At 39.8% G+C, this 17,375-nt stretch overlaps 1 protein-coding gene across 1 annotated transcript in view; it reads right to left on the bottom strand.

Annotated features, from left to right (window-relative positions):
- Window positions 1-17,036, bottom strand: part of efna5a (ephrin-A5a) — a 52,453-nt gene extending 35,417 nt beyond the window's left edge. The window contains exon 1 of the mRNA XM_056731157.1: window positions 15,260-17,036. Within this exon, the coding sequence (XP_056587135.1) occupies window positions 15,260-15,384 (125 nt within the window). The 5' untranslated portion in view covers window positions 15,385-17,036. The remainder of the gene's footprint in view (window positions 1-15,259) is intronic.
- Between the last annotated feature and the right edge of the window lie 339 nt (window positions 17,037-17,375).

The raw sequence follows: 17,375 nt of genomic DNA, 5'->3' as shown, positions 1-17,375 counted from the left end.
AATGCTCAAACTGCCATGCTGTTAAGTTATTTGTTTGGAGTTCCAATAAATAATGAGCATTACTCCCAAACAAATAAAATACTAATAAATACTGCCCTGTGATTGGTCGCCCTCTTTTGGATAGCTATTCAACCAAACGCTAGCCATTTAGGCAAAATGGGCTGAACATGTGCAGCAAGGAAGGCAACGCACAAAAACGTGAGTCTACAAACAGATGAGAGCCGGGCTCTTTAGGAGAGACAGTTTTATAACCTGATTCAATCAGCAAAATACAGCGCCATAAAAGAGGCTCTCTGTCCATGCGGCGTCATGGCACTGTGACAGATCGCGTTAATCATCGGCGTTGCATGCACATCCAGCAGACATGCCTGTAGCCACAACTAAAGCCGTCCTGAAAATCCTGCGACCAAAACTGCATAGTTTAATCAGCCTTAAGCCAGCAGACCAGAGCCTGTTAACCACTCTAATTCCCAGAAAAACTCTGCCGTGGGATGGGGAAATATCTTCTCTTGTCAAAGCTGAGACGGTTTAGGTCTGGTTCTGATCAGAGATAAACGTCTTGGTGTGGGGACACTGCATGTAAGGCTCTTTGTGTTTTCAGGGGCCGGTATGGGGTCAGTATATGGTCATTATATTGATAAAGGCCTTATGTGGGTAAATTACAGTTACAAAAGAACAACTTGTCGTGGTCACACTGGGTGAACTTGGGGCACTCCCATGCCGCCCACTCATTTTCTGTACAGGAAGTCACCAACAATGGCCTTTCTTGGCAAAAACAGCTGGTTGGACATTTGTGAATGCATAAACCCATATAGTGCACATATGAAGGTATTTAAAGAATTAGACCAAATTACCCGAAAACAAAAATTCTTGTTAAGTGCTATTGTGCAATTTCACCTCCTTTTGAAGCCTAAAGGGATAGTTCACTCAAACATGAAAATCATTTCATTATTTATTTACCCTCATGACATTCCAAACCATGATTGATTTTCTTTCTTCTGCAGAACACAAACAAATATTTTGAAAAACGTTGGAAACCAAACAACATTGGACTCCATTGACTTCCATAGTATGGACATAACATTCCTCAAAATATCTTCTTTTGTGTTCCAAAAAGAAAGAGTCATAGGCTATACATATAGGTTTTGAACAACATGAGGATGAATAAATGATAATAGAACATGTTTGGCCTTTAAAAGCCTCATTCCACATTCATTCCAACAAAATAAAATGTTTGCGACGACATGAAGGTATGCAATCATAATTTTCATTTTTTCCGCCTCTGAAAAAACATGAATAGATCATCTGAACGGAGAGATAAGACAGAATGATTTGTTTAACATTCTGAAGGTAAATTTCAGTGAGGCAGCTTTAAAAGAGGCCGTAAACTATCACATGTCTACACCGGCAGATAACCTTCCTCTCAGCTTTCATAGGCCGTTTGATTCACAGTGGCTGTATCACGGAACAGGGCGAGAAGAAACACACCAGGAAGAGTGGAAAAGTCCCTGCGATGGTGTTGATAGTCACACTCCTGGTGTGTAGTTTCCTCCGTCTGTGAGAAACAGCCCGCGCTGCTTGCTCAGCGGGGAGACACATACACACACACAAAAGGGCAGAAAAACCACTATTCTGCCGTGAGATTCCAATCTCTTTAACTCACATCCATGTTTATTTGTGCCCATCAGACAACGCAAACACAGAACTGCAAAATTTATTTACGCAACTAATGGAGCAAATCCTCAATAACCCGTTTGACTCGGGTGCTGACATCAATCAAAACTCTAATTTGTATCGTATGACATCATAGAGAATATAAAGCAAACAATAGACTCCTGTGAGTCATGTAACGGCACTGAAACCTCCCGCTCGTGCCGGGAGAGAGGGGCCCAACAAACACCTTGCCCCGTGTGCCGCACGAACCAATGCGCTGCCTGTCTCTTCTCATTTACAAAGATTTACTTCAATGCTTCTTTCATCTACTTCCCCAGACCATCTATTTCAATAGGAAAAGAACGCGCTCGAACATAACCAAACAGAGTTTAGCGAGAAACAGTCTTCAGTTCAGAGCTAAACAAAGCAGGCGTGATTGTGGTCTCAGTCAATGAACCAAATCTCTCTGGAGCGGAGGTGTCAAACACTCGGTTTGCAGGATGAATGCGTCCTGTGGAGACGGCTAAGCGTAATTTAGTTTGAAAAGGAACATTCGCCACCATTTATTATGTCTGTAAATTCATAATATTTATAGCTACAGCAGGACAAATAAACTATTTGGTTTGTGGCGTGCAGATTATATCTTAAAGAAACTTTCTTTTAACTATGTGTTACTGCATTGGGCTTAAGCGCATTAGCTTCCTCTTCATTTTCCTAGTATTTGTGTGAAGTGCTTGCAGCAATAACGACGACATGTACAGGTACAGAAACAGGAAAAACATTTGCCGCAAAAAGTGAATGTCACAATTGTTTTTGCTGAATGACTACTAGATAATCCATTAATTCTCATTCAATGCTGTTGGAGATTTAGAGGCAGGTTTGTATTTAAAAAGAGCTGTACAGGTTTGTGTTGTTGTTTTAGACTTCCTTTATCCAACAGAGACTAGAGAGTTTTCTCTCTCTTGTCAAAATTTTGATTCATATTCTATAATTACCAGTTTCATAATCCTAATCCCTGCGGTGAAAGAGATTAGTAAATGTCACAGGCTTCCTTTTATTTTAAACCATTTTGATTATGAACTGAATATACAAGTTTAAAATGATTCTAAACTTAAAATTTTTTTTTTTTTAATAAGTAAAATGTTTGGCTCTCACCGAAAATGAATGACTTCTTCTTAAAGCTTTTGGGGGTAATTACAAACTCTTAGTAGTTCTTACTTAATAAACACCTGTAACTATGAAAATTAATCCTAATTCTCATTAAAAAACGCATTTTAAAAAGATCTAAGCAACACGTAAAACTGACATTATTTAAGCACATATAAGTACACAGAAAACTAGATTATTTAACAAAAGCACGCTTAAAGGGACGGTTCACCCAAAAATCTAAGTTCTGTCTTCATGTACTCACCCTCCAGTTGTTTCAAATCGGTGTGAATTTCTTATTTGGAAGAATGCTTGTAACCAAACAGATCTTGGCCACCATTGACTACCATAGTAGGAAAATTTGCATTCTACATTTCTGAATGTTATACATTTTATTGAACACAAATTAAGATATTTTGAAGAATGTAGGAAAGCACTTATGTGGTAGGAAATGCAATGGTGGCCTAGAACTGTTTACAAGCGTTACAAGCGTTTATTTTTTCATCAGAACAAAGACATTTATACAGTTTCGGGACAACTTGTGGCTGCGTAAATGATGACAGCATTGAGATTTTTGGCTGAACTGTCCCTTTAATCGTTGACTAATTTAAGATGATGCTCTTTTTAATCAAAGCTCCTTTTATTCAGTGCTATATAGGTAACGTTTGAGGTCACAGGTTGCTCATCTGACAAGCCCTGGGAGAGCATAACATATGATTCACATACAAACACAGATATTCTTTGAAAACACTATCATCACGCCCTGTAAAAACGCCTCTGGCATCAATGCACGAATGTGCCCGAGCAGTTTCTCTCGCTCTCCGCTAAAACAGGAGTCTGTTCTGGCAAACGCTCCGATTCAATTAGTACCTGAAAGAAAGTGGGCTCCTCTGTGTAATTATTTCATCTGTTTCTTGGCTCGCTAATTGAAGAATTCTGGAAAACCTTCTGTTGATCACTGCCTGCTTCAGCTCCGGCCTGCTCTATGTGCTGTAGTCCATTTCCACTTGTTTATTTTGAGCAATGGCTCAGCGTTTTTTTGTCACGATTACACATTTGATTTAGAATTAAAGATGACTTATGGTGTTGGCTGGAACTTGACGTGTTTCAGTCTCATTAATCTTGCGGAGAATGTTTCCAGGTACTGTTTCTCCACCCTGGCATGCAGACTTTATAAAAAGGCAACATTTATTTCTATATGAAATTCCTATGCCCCATGATGCTTTGCACGATACACGGGTGTAAACGGAAAGGAACACAAATAATCTTGCTGTGTGTGAAGAATGATACCCATTCAGAAACCTTGGGTATATCTGGAGTAAAATAAGCACACAATGAGCTCTCCGGATGATCCGCAAAAATGAAATATATATATATAAAATATGACATATATAGGAATATCGTGACTGCATTTCATATTGTATTCACTATTATATTGAATACTTTTTAGACATATATTTATATTTACTCTTTTTTTACTACATTTTAATTCTATTTATTTTATTTATATTGAATTGCCATTATTATAATAAATAAATACTGTAATAAAGCACTTTTTAGTTCCTGACAAAAATAAGAAAATGTAATGTTACAACAATAAAGAAATGGTAAAATTTGTCATTAGCATGCAAATTAAGCAATAAAATAAAACTAATAATAAAAATTATTTTTTAAATTTAAAATGTATATAAAATTACATATTTTAAATAGGCTACATATTATGTCATAATTTTGCAACTGCAACACGAACAGTAATTAAAGCACATCTTATTACAAATAACGCCGGTTATTTAAGCGCAGCCACTAACCCACAGAGCTGAATAATGACCTTAATTACTACACACAAGCACATACAAATAGGCCTAAGCACCAGACATGATCAAAACCACAAAACACTTATTTACAATCTGACCAAATCTGCGATTGCTCCCATTAAATGTCTCTCGATACTGGTTCTCTCCAAATCCGGCTTAATTCGAGCAATTGGTTTAAAATGTTTTCGCCTCTGACCTTTCTGCAAATCATAACTTTGCAGATGTACCAGAGCAGCAAACTTCAGATGTCTGAGGTGACTTTGATCTTTACAGCTGGACCTACTTTTTAAGCATGCGAGTCAGTGAAATGACCTGAGTGATTACACTTGGCTGACTGCAGTCTTTTCAAACACTGCGTCTGAGAGATAAAACATTCGGAATGCATCATAAACATCTGAGTGCAGAGCGGTCATTAGCCCCGGCTGGAACCCCATTGGCTGTAGGTGTTAATGGGCTGAAGTCTGAAGAGACGGGAAATGTGCACAGCGATGTGTCTGCGACCTTTCACCATAAACCTTTGGCTGCCTTTGACATCACACTACGTGCTATGAGGTCAGTAAACCTTTCCTTTCCTTCACAATGATCATTTTCATTGTCATGCTTAAAAAACCCCAGAAACAAATAAACCCACTGTACTCCCACACCAGCTCAGACAAATGAATACTGGACGTAAATCCAAACCGTAACACAAAGGGCTGTGAAAAATGAGGCGATGAACATAATATTCCCATTTTTCCTTTCAATCCAATGCGATAACAGTTTTGCTTTGTTTAGATTATCTTATTTCAGTATCATTAAATAACATTCACGGCACAAGCGTGTCCAGGATGTTGCACAAAATAAGTGAATACAGATTAAAAGGGTGTAAATGTGACAGGATGTAACTGTACAGATAAGCGTGGCCCGACAGGTCCCGGTACCGCTGGCCAACTTCAACAGCACGTCCTTCATTCCACTTTTGCAACAAATGAAATTAGTGTGTCTGTCTAGGCAAGCTCGGGAATTCACGTTAAAATCACACAGTGCAACAGAATCATCTAAAAAGCATCTGGACGGAGTGATTTGCTCAATGGCCTCCACCGCACCGGCTCCATATGGCGAATTCAATGGCCGCCGCGCGATATCGCACCTAGGCAGGGAGCTGGGAGATAGCGAAATAATCAAACACAGACCAGAGAAAACACAAAGTCATTATAAGGCATAAGGGATGAGACGGGTTTTCAATCCCCCGGTGGGAAGTCTAAAATTGAGAGAGGCGGCATGCTTTCACTATAATGCCCATATAACACATATTCCTCGGTTTCAAAGAGCAACATCAAGTCTGGTATGCATACAGGGATTAGTCCTACAAGGGACTTGCCAACCAAAGATATTATCAGTTCGACAGGGTCGCCAGAGGGAATGGAAATGACATCAGAGTTAAGGCGGACAACAAAAAGGGGCGAGAATTTGGTTGAGCCTGGGATACAGCCCGCCGTAAGCCATTTCATACCCCACCGTATCTGATATCAGCCCCTTAAGACAGAATCAGGGGACGCAGCAGACAAACGGCGACAGAGAGGGAGGGGGCGGGGCTAAGGGGGCCCCGTGCATCTTGTAACCTTCTCACTTTCAGACAGGATATCTCAGAGCAAATGAGCGTCCCCGAACGCGTTTGAATTATATGAACGCTAATATGAGAATATTATGAATCACTCTCCGCTGGCAAGCACTAGTGCCAGCCCAACAATTAAATGCTATAAATTCAACAGTAGTGCCTCTGTTTCCTCCACTTATGAATTACGCTGGCATGCTTTTAAGCCTGGATTGATCGATCTTTAAGCGAACTCAAAGTAAATCACAATGCAAATCAGCCTAAAGTGATCTTGATGCTGATAAGATTGAATATGTTCTGCTTGCAAGCCACCCCCAAGCTTTTACACTACACTAATGTGCCTGAGGATATTAAAAGCGGCAAAATCTTATTGGTTTTCCCAGATCTGCAGAGCCCCCACTGATGCTTCAATTGGTGGGTTTTGGTAACCACTCCCCTGCCCTACTTTAACATAGTGTACAGAAGTAAAACGTAGTAAAACAAATATGTACAGTAAAAAAACATTGGGATGAACGGAAAAATTATCCAAACACCGGCCTTTTACTTAAAAAATTATTAAAATCACAATAGTTTTATTTTGGATCGTATGATGGAATGGAATGTATAATAGAATGTGTGAATTACTATAATTAAACCAGTAAAAAACTAATTATACATGAAACGCATTTGTAATACACGAAACTTATCATTTAAACCCCATACACCCTATTTTCTGATCTGATGGAAGCTGCGTTGAAAATGTGTGTCTGACAATAGCAATAGCACTTGGAGATCCCATGTGCATTGCGTGTCTAGACCTGACCAACTGAACTCCCACATCCACCCACATCACATCCACACCAATAGTAATGGGCCACTGAGAACCTTCTTTCACAACAAATTCTCATGTGGTCATACGTACGTGACTTCACCACAATACAAAACAACATTTAACTTTAAAGATAGAAATTAAAAGATTTAAAATCAATCTGATGTAAATGCTGTAAATACTACAGTTTCAATGAAAATATAATGCGCAGAACATTTTTGTGAAAATTTTATATTATTACCAAAAAAAAGCAAATTATAAATCTGGGCAAATAATTTTTCAAATGTTCCAATTTTGCACTTTAGCTGAATAAATTATTTAATAAACATGCTGAATTTTTCATTTAATTAAAAACAGACATGAAAAAAGTCTTGGAATTTTATTACTAAAATCATTTTGTGTAATCACAATTCAAACTGTGAGATTTAATCATACGTTTATCACACTTAAATAAAATAAATATTTTAGCCAATTAATCAAATAGAATTTGAGTAGGTAAATCTAAACCTAAAAAATTCAAATGAAAATGTTTAAAATACTACAAATGACAGAGTGCAGGTTTGAGACCATTAGATGGTGATGATTTTGTTGGAGTTTTCAGTGGAGCAGAGATGCCCAGAGGGCTGCAGGTACAGCCATAAAAAACCTTTATTTGTTTCCTGAGCACATTCGCTGCTTATGTTTCCATCGGAGGCCTTTATGGCGTCGCAATAATATTTATGTCCAAGACAGATGGTTTCCTTTCACTTTTAATGGCATCATATTTCTTTTCATGTCTTGTGGTCGCAAAAAAAAAAAATCACCCTTAAAAGTATCGATTCTATATCTGCATGCGAAATTATTTAGTTTTGGATCAACGGTCACCGATCATATAGATTTTAACAACAAAACATTATATTAGTAAAAAATCGATCGTATGTATTTGTAAAATATAATGTAAAACATTTAACGGCAATATCAACTAACGCCACAGTTAGCTTGATTTTAATATAAAACAACAAAGAAAAAGAAAAGAAAAATATTCACGAATAGATATTGAGTTTAATTTTAAAAGTGTGATAAATAAACACATTTTAAATTCTGTAGCCGTATCCACTGCTCCTGAAATTCATAATCACAGCCCAGCAGCACTAAACCTAACAAGATCTCCCGTTCTTATCCTACAAAGAAAAATGTATCTGTGCATTTACTCGTGTTTAAATAACATTTGAGATTATTTGCCTTCATGCGTCAAAACCTCGCCAAACCAAAAAGGCATCAAATCTGACAAAGGCATTTCATTTTGCCCCTTTTCCTATTTGCTCACCGCATTCTTATTCCTGAGAAATACCGCATCATACCCCGAAGCAGAAACGCACAACAAGAATTTCATATTCAGACTGTGAAAATGTGAGAATTCCTGAACTTCCAGTTTCCACCTGTCCCAGTTTGCTCATTACATCAGTTCTCGTCATCAAATTGGGAGGACCAGTTGTGATTAGTTTCTGTTAATTTTACAATCGGCTCCCCAATGATTCAGAGAGAGCCCGAGGGGAAGATACCTTCATTTCCTCCAGAGTCTAAGAACGGTCATAGTGCTTTGAAACAGGATGATACTGGTTAGAAGCTCATTGTCTATTACACAAAAGTAGGGCTGTTCGCCCATTAGCACCTCTTTGTAGTATCTGCTCGAGGTGTGACACACCACTTGTCGGTGCAGCGGCCGCCCAGCCTGCAGTATCACTGAATTACACAAGTTCAAAGCATTCGAGACAATGGAACACACCCGTATGCATATACAATATGCCATTTCAAATGGCAAAACAAGCCCGAACATAAAGTACGGCGCTATTCAGGTCTAATTAAAGAGTACAAATATCACATTTATGCTCAAAGCCATCAGGTCTTAGTCAACATGTCATCGGTTGACCATCATTTTGCCAAAAGGTCCCTCTCGAAATAGGAAGTGCTTGATTGACTACGGGCTGACACTTTGTCCTGCTTCTCCGCTATGACCTGTTACTTCAGATGCCCTCTCATCCCTGCAATTTTTGCTGCCCCACGCACGCGATCCTGCTCCCGGCTGCCAGCGCTGCGCTTGTCCGCCTTGACGCTTCACTGCACCCTCTCATCGCATTACTTCTGCTATTCTAACTTTTCCATCAATTATGCACAAGAATAACTGAGGCCCAACCACAGCAGATACATAAAAGAGGAGTGAAAGCCTTCATGATTCCCCCGTCTGCTAGCATGTTCCCCCTTCCAATGATACTAGAGCCGGGGCAGCGATGCACGAGTATGTAAACAGGGTGGCACCATGGCTCAAGTGGAGTTTATCAGATCTGATCTTTGGTGGCACGGTGCCAATCGGTAAATGCAGGACTCTTTTGTGTCGTGCAATTTCGAGTTTTAGGACTAGTTCATTTAATTGGAATAAGAGGGATTGAGATGCCCGAGCGAAACTGCTAGGGATCGATAAACGGTTAATTCAAGCTGGAATCTAACGGAATTGTCGCATCGATTGAGCGCAAGGTATAAATTAAACACAGTGTGCAGGGAAAGCCGTTGTAACCTCTTGATGTGCTGAAAAAAGGGTTACAAAAGAGGGGAGCCTATTCCCAAATCCACAGCTGTTCCGTTCAAAACACAAAATGGAAGCGAGTTTGAAAATGGCCGCGTGTACTCCTCAAAACTACAAGGAGGGAGGGAAACCAACTAAACGAACATGACTAATATGATCAAAAACAAAATTTTATCAATTAAATTGATAAAACAGACAGAAGGCTATACTCGTATTGAAAAAGAGCATATAAACCTAAGAAAAGAAACACCTGGAATATGCCAAAACACTGACCCCCAGATTCCAGTGATGGTCATCCTGACCTCATTTTGTCTACATTGCGTGTGAAGGTTTTGTTGGCCAGACTTGACTTGGAGATCGCAAACAGCGTTTAATATTTGATGGGTCCCAATGCTCGAAGCGTACTCAAATTTGTTACAAGGAAATGCTCTAGCACTTACCACAGACTGATAATATACAATAAATCTCAAACCAGATACATGAAAAGAACATCTTAAATCCCACCTGTTTTTATATACAATCGGAGAATAGAGCTGGAAAAGTTTGTCCTTTTACATTTGTGATTTTTCTTTAAATTGGGGAAAAAATAACAAAGAACTCATAAATAAATGACATTCAGAAAGTACTAAAAAATACAAAAATTTTATGATGAAAATCCATCATTTACTCACACTCATGTTATTCCTAACCTGTATGACTATCTGTTTTGCAAAACATAAAAGATATTTTAAACAGTGGACCGCACTGACTTCCATTGTGGACGCGAAACTGAGACATTTCTCAAAATATATTACTTGCATTCCACAGAAGAAAGAGTCATATACAGGTTTTGGACATGAAATAAAATATATAAATAAATAAAAATACTACATTGCATTACTACATAAAAGTTTTGTTGTTGTTGTTTTTCCCTTTTGTTCACAAAACGTTTTGGAAATAAAAAATGTCTCGTACTTTTTTCTAAACAATATAACATTAGCCGTCAGATGGTTATGTTGGCACATAACCGTAGCCTAAATTGCAATATGTTCACAATAACAGAGCGAAAGGAGCTTAAATGGCAAAACAGTTTTTAATATGTCCTTAAACTATATGTCTTAAAATATAAATTAATCAAGCAATATTTGAATGCTCTGAATGAGTGAAATGTTTCATGGAAGGCAGTGCATCAAAAATCCTAGCAAGTTCTTTCCAAATATGAAAGAAAGATTGAAGTATTTTTCAACCAAGAGTTTATAAGTTCAGCAGCTGAAAGCCGTTTTAGCGGTTACAGACCAAATTCAAATCTACGAGACTACTTTTTCAATATAGAAAGCACTTTCTCTCTCGCTTACAATTCTCTTATACTTTCCTGTTTTCCTTTCATTCTGACTCATGCCAAGTCAGTCCATTTTTATTAGCTTAGGCTGTCGAACAAACGCTTCCTTCATTATTTCTCATTGCGATTAAATGTGCCGTAATGAAGGGTACAAAGAGCAAAGTGCCCTGCTTTTTCCCCGCGAAAGAATGCGCAAAGTAGTCATTACCGCATGCTACATTTTCCTCCAATTCTTATCAAGGGGGCTTAGCAAACTTTAGGGTCCTTTCAGGAGCTTTATCAGGTCATTAAGGTCTGAAGCTGATTAATATGAATGGTTGTTGAGGTCGTGGCTCTCGGAGGGAAACACAGAGGGGTGAAGGGGTTCAGAGGAAGTGTTTTGTATCTTTACACAATGGGCCGATGACCTCCTAAGCCCTTTAGTGCCTTTCTGTTAATACCTTTAAAGACCACAGCAAAGACATTTCACCACTCGCGGTTAAAAGCACGCAAAGTTTGAGCCGCTTACCCCCAGCAAACATAGGCATCCGACATGCATCAGTTATTAGCTAAAAGTTCAGAGAGGATAAGACACCCCTGTGATGACTCAAGCGTGACTTTGTGAAATGAAAAGAGGAATGGTTCACTTTTATTTAAAACAAGAGGCGCACCCAGAATCCTCTTCTTCTAGAGTCCTGAGAGATTTAATAGCGTAGCAGCGGAGCTGAGGGAACTAGGAAGGGGCCAGCCTCCTCTCGGCATGCAAAGGCTCATCAAACAGCATGATGCTGTAGTTATCCCGCAGGAGAAACTTTCTCGCTGCTGGAATGATTCTTCTGATACCTTTTGAGAGCACCACCGCCCTAGAGGGTTAAATCAGGATGGGGTATGATTTTGGGGCTCATACCGAGAGGCCTGCGGTTCCTATCTGTAACTCTTTCCATTCTCTGGTTAGAGTCTCTACATCCAATCACGCTTTTCTTTCGAGAGGTCCGTATATCCTCAGACAAGCCCTACTGTATGTTCTTCCTGTGTGTAAGAGCCCAAATACTTTAAACTCTGGCAAAGGTCCACTAAGATGGAAACAATGCCACCCTTTCACGGGGGACAGGGCACAGAAGGGGGGGAAGATCTCACTCCTCAAACCAGTCAATATTTGGACACGATTTATTCCAGACATTGAAAGTCCAGGAGGAACCTGGCCTTAGGAGGCCAGAAGTGCCAATGAGGAAAAAAGAGGGTATACACGCAGAACAATACAATCTAAAACCCCACACAATACCACCGAACAGCTATCACAATATCAACTAGCCGCAAACCGCAAACCATGGGCTTTGTTTTTAAAGTGGGGATTAAAACTGAGCCGGCACAAAAAGGAAACCATTTGAGGTCATATTGCCCGGCGCTCCCAAACTTGAGCTGAGAGGTGAAAAAGAGAAGGCTTTAGAAGAGATCCATGACATTTCCTATTTGTGTAGTGAAGAGATGGAAAGAGAAAGACAAAGGATAAATCGTTTAACTTCGAAATGTAATAAAAAAACATTCCACATCTAAACAGGACGCGCTTTGTATTCACGGCACCACCTGACAGAGAAAGCTTTAAAAACTGTAGGAAAAAGTGCCACATGTGCTATTGAGAGATTTTAGAAGCATTATCAGTGATTAAAACTGGACCCTGGACTGACTCCGTCAGAATGCCAAAATCCCTCTGCCCAGCTGTTAGGTTCATTCGACAGACCCCTTTGATGGACAGCAGTATCAGCTTCCATGGCACCACACACACAAACAGCCAGAAGATTACTGGAGGAATTCAATACTGATTCCTGGCTGATCCTACCTATCAACAACAAATAAACGGGTTTCGTTTTCAATGCAAGACTGTTGTAATAAATAACGCAAAAACGAATATTGACCAACATTTGTAATTTATGTAGATGCTAAATCTAGATTGCATGAACCCTATTCTCAGAAAAGGAGGCTGCACAGATGAGGCAACAATCAGCTCTCAAGATCTTAAACCAATCTGCTTGATTCTTTAGAAAGAACGCGTCTCAACCCAAGAAATGGCTAATCTGCGAATGAGCTGGGAAACTTCCGAGGAAATCTGCCAACTTGAATTGAATTTGTAATTGCGGGCGTCGTGGACTCCATTTTAAAAAAAGCCCCAAAACTCAGTGAAGCCTGCAAGACCACCGTACGCAAAGCACTGCGGAGGCTTACATTTGAATGGGTGCGCTGCAAATCTCAAGCCAAAATCTAAAGGAGCCATTCCCTCTCAAATCCTCTAAAGAATCTCTATAGACTCCGCCGTACTCACTCATGTGAAAATACTCAGTCTCTGAGTATGTTCATCGTCGATCCAAAGTGCAACTCCAACGCTTGCAAAATACGGATTAAGAGATAAGTCTGCAGCACAATTAGAGAAAAAATGGATAAACAATTGTGTCTCTCGTTATTATAGAGAGACATTTGTCACTAAATGCCATTAGCTGTTTAAAACTTCAATTAAAGTCTTAATGTAGGCAATCTCTCTGCCGCGGAGGCATTAATATTGCACGGCATAGCTAGCTAAATCTCTGCGTTGAACTTTTGCACAGCTGTCTCTAATGTTCGTCATTTAGGCATGTTAATGAGCGATATATGAAGAGAGGATGATGCGGCTATTTAAATTAACACAAGGAACTGTGACTGTGAAAATAATTATTTGATAAACAATTTCATTTTTAATATTTACCAAACTTTAGAGACATGTTATAATCCAAAAAGTGCCAAGGAGGCAACTTGTTTCGAGGTTATGACTGACACGTTGCCTGATTCCGGGCCCCAAATTGGTAACAGAGAGTGCTGTTACATTATACAGCGCAGCAAGATTTGAATTAGGCCAATGGGTGAGCGCATGAATGCGAATGAGAGATACTCATTTGGACAAACTCATTTATTTGCTAGAGGGGCCTCGTTTTACCCCGACAAAACCCAGGCGGGGAGCCTCCGACACAAATACACACATATTCACAAGTGCACAAACACACAAGCTATACAGACGAGGCTCGCCCTCGGATTCACCCTAACTAGAGCTCAATACTGTCAGATGATGGTTAACCACAGCCTTGTGCTGTTATCACTGAACGTGTGACCCCTGCATGCGTTTGCCCCTCATGAGCATGCACCCAACTGGGCATCAGCCACTCCTGAAATGCTTCTCTAGGTTTGACCCATTGTGTAAACCCAGCATGAGGCTGGGGTGCAGGGCAGAGAGAAAGCCCCATGGCAACTGAGGAGGAACAACTGAGAATGGGGATGAGCTGGAATCGGGCGCTTTCAGTCAACTCCATGGAGTTCCAGCAAAGTCCAGAGAACATTAAATTTTCAAGGTGCTCTGTGAGAGGATACTGATCATCATTTTAATTTAAGTGCATGATGGGTTAATAAATGGGCTTATTGTTACGAAGCTGTTACACAAAATTTTCTCCAAATGAATAATAATGTATCAAGCGATGAATAATGACTTGAAATACTCCTATTGATATTCAGCACACCTTAAAACTAAGAAGAACAGTCCCTAATATAACATACAGCAGTTCACATCTTGACACAAAAGTATTAATTTCGACTTTACCACCCTGCACAATAAAGGGGTAAAAAAGCTCTTTAAAACTAAAGATTTTACGAAGAGATTTTATAAATATTTCAAAATGAACAAACCCGGCCAAAGAATGTTGCCTTTTTGGTATTATGATAAATACAAATATTTTTTCAAAGAGATAAACTAGAATTTTAACGTTTTAAAATTGACCAGTGACCAAGACATTTAGTTGTAATGATGTTTCCAGAGGGCAATGTCCAGGACGAGCTGGAGGTTAAGTGCCTGAAACGGACAGATAATGACTTCCTATTTTTTTTAAAGCTTGTCTGTCGTACTCAAACGTATAAAGAAAGAAAACAACTTTAGATATGAATCATAACAAAATTCCTCAAATAATAATACAAAACAACGACACTTAAAAAATAAATAAGCCTAAATTCTTCACCAGAAAGCACTTTTAAACCACTAAACTAAAGCGTGATATGTCCTTTTGGTTATGAATGACCAAGGCGCACTGAACATTTTAACAAAACTAAGTCATTTCTCAAACTCGAGCGCTGTTTTTTCGCCACGGTAGTGTATTTTATATCCGAAGCTGTGCGATGTAAATAATGACTGTGCGATAACACTGTCAAATGTGCGCGTCTCACACAAAATATATGTTCTTAAGTCTTTTAGAAACATTAAAACTGCAAAACCCTCTGCACGGCATCAGCGCACAAATGCGTTTTCATCTGGTCAAAACAGCGCTTTTAAAAATGACAATCATAAGCTTTTTTTGTATTTACTGCGCAACTAACTCACCTTGGATTTGTTTGGTTCCAGTAGACGGCATAGCGATCTGCTACAACCTTAGACGCCGGCTCCAGGCCCAACACAGACATCCACAGGCTGATACACACAAAATAAAACATTTCCACCTGCAGCATCTCTGAAAGTTTCAGTCTGTTCAATAAAACACAGCGTCGGTGGATTGACCGTGACCGAAGTATGTTTTTGTTAAATATCCCACGTGAGAAATTCTCTTTATAACTTAAATGATGCCGTACAAATGTATCGATAGTTCAATACAACAGCAGTGGAAGCGATGCTCAAGTCTTTAAGAGTCACAGTAACATTGAATTACGTGAAGTATCGGACTGCGATCAAACATAAACACAGAAGCAGGTTATGTTCGCCGTCTGTCAATTGTCCGGTCTGATAATGCGTTCATCTCAAGCGCATCCGATCTCCTGCGAGCCACAAAAGTGTTAGTTTTCCACAAGATCAGACAAATTTCAGGTCCTTAAACGTTTTTCACTTTCCATTCCAAAGCGCGTCAGACAGTCAACGCGGTTTAAACGCCGGCAAACGTAGTTAGTTGTGCCAAACGAAAACAACCGCATCCGTCGGCGTTCCTTATTCTCCAATATGTGAATTTCTGTCCATACAGTCAAACCTGACGTTGAAAAAGTTCATTTACGCAGACGTTGTCCTCAAACTGTCAGGGTTCAGCGAGCCGACGCTCCGGAGAGCCAACTGCCTTCGTGGTCGAAAAGCGACCAAAACGTACAGACGCGCGTCAGAAGTGGATGTTTTGTGGCATTCGAGATGAAATGGTGTGATAGTCCACGACAGTGTGATTTCGGGCAGCTGAGTTGGTCAGGGTGCATGAGCCATGCTGTCTCAGAGAGAGAGAGAGGGGGAGAGAGAGGTACAGTGTCCAGCGCTCGCTCTCTCGCGCTCATTGGTTTGCATTTTGAATGATGGGCGTCTCGGTTACAAAAACTACAACCCGCCTCGAATGTGGTGGAGCTTTTTTTGCGGTGGTGTAATTCCCAAGACAGAATAAATTCCCAGGGTAAAGTCGCTTAAACGCTTATTGCGTGCACAACATACTTGAGAGTGTTGCGTTATTTTAAAGGAATACCGCGCGCACGTCAAATGGGTGCCTTTATCCATCCTTTCATGGTACATTTAGATTTGCTACGTTAATCCGTTATTGTCAGCGCAAAAAGCGCATCGAGAACTATAAAGAGATCTGCTTCAATGTTGCCAAATAACTTAAAAGACTCAAACGCGCGAGTAAAACTCCGTATTATTCAGAAAGCGTGTTTGTGTGGGTGGTTGAGTATAGTCTACTTTTTGAGATATTGATGCTCACGTCCTCAAAATTACAACAGTTCCCACTCGTTCTCAACTCGAGTAAATAGAGGGTTCAGGTTAACGATTGGCACTGCCTGCTCCATCCGCAGACCTCAAGCCCTTATACGCCCCGTAGTGGAGCGATTGAAAAGCGTCCAAGGAAACACGTGGGCACCGAATGCCAAGGCAGCAGGATGGTCTATTGTGTCCGTTTCATCTGAAGCTATGTTTGCAGTTTGAATAAACTACAGTAAATCAAAGGACTTACACATTTTCTAAGAGATTCACTGTTTTTGGTATTGACCGATTCTGACTTTAAATGCGCTGTGTAAAAATGTAGGTCCATCCTTGCAAACTAATGTGTCACTGTTAATCGCCTCATCTCAGACAAAGGAGCCTTTGTAAATGAGGGTCAGAGGGCATCAATATGGAGCTACGATCTCATCACAGCATCCTCCTACTCTTTTTACATGTTATTTTCCAGCTTCTGCATTTCGACTACTCGCGCATTCACACTGGGAATTTAAAAGATTCGGATATTAAACCGTGCCTAGATTTGAGTTTTGCTGCGTAAAGGATAAAACAAAGTGTCATAAACAGCAACGATTTTGAATATTTCTACTTCTCCCCTAGAGCCTCATTCTGCCATTATGTAATAACTGCATATTGTTAAAACCAAAGTCCCTAACTACATTAAACATTCCCTGATCATATTTTGGAGGTAATTCCTGATCCTTAAAGCAATTTTGTGTATTTGACTTTTTTACTACGTGATTGATGAGCACAATTACACTTT

The sequence above is a fragment of the Triplophysa dalaica genome, chromosome 19 (assembly GCF_015846415.1).
Source record: "Triplophysa dalaica isolate WHDGS20190420 chromosome 19, ASM1584641v1, whole genome shotgun sequence".
NCBI classification, from domain to species: Eukaryota; Metazoa; Chordata; class Actinopteri; order Cypriniformes; family Nemacheilidae; genus Triplophysa; species Triplophysa dalaica.
This window is presented reverse-complemented; position numbering and strand designations above follow the sequence as displayed.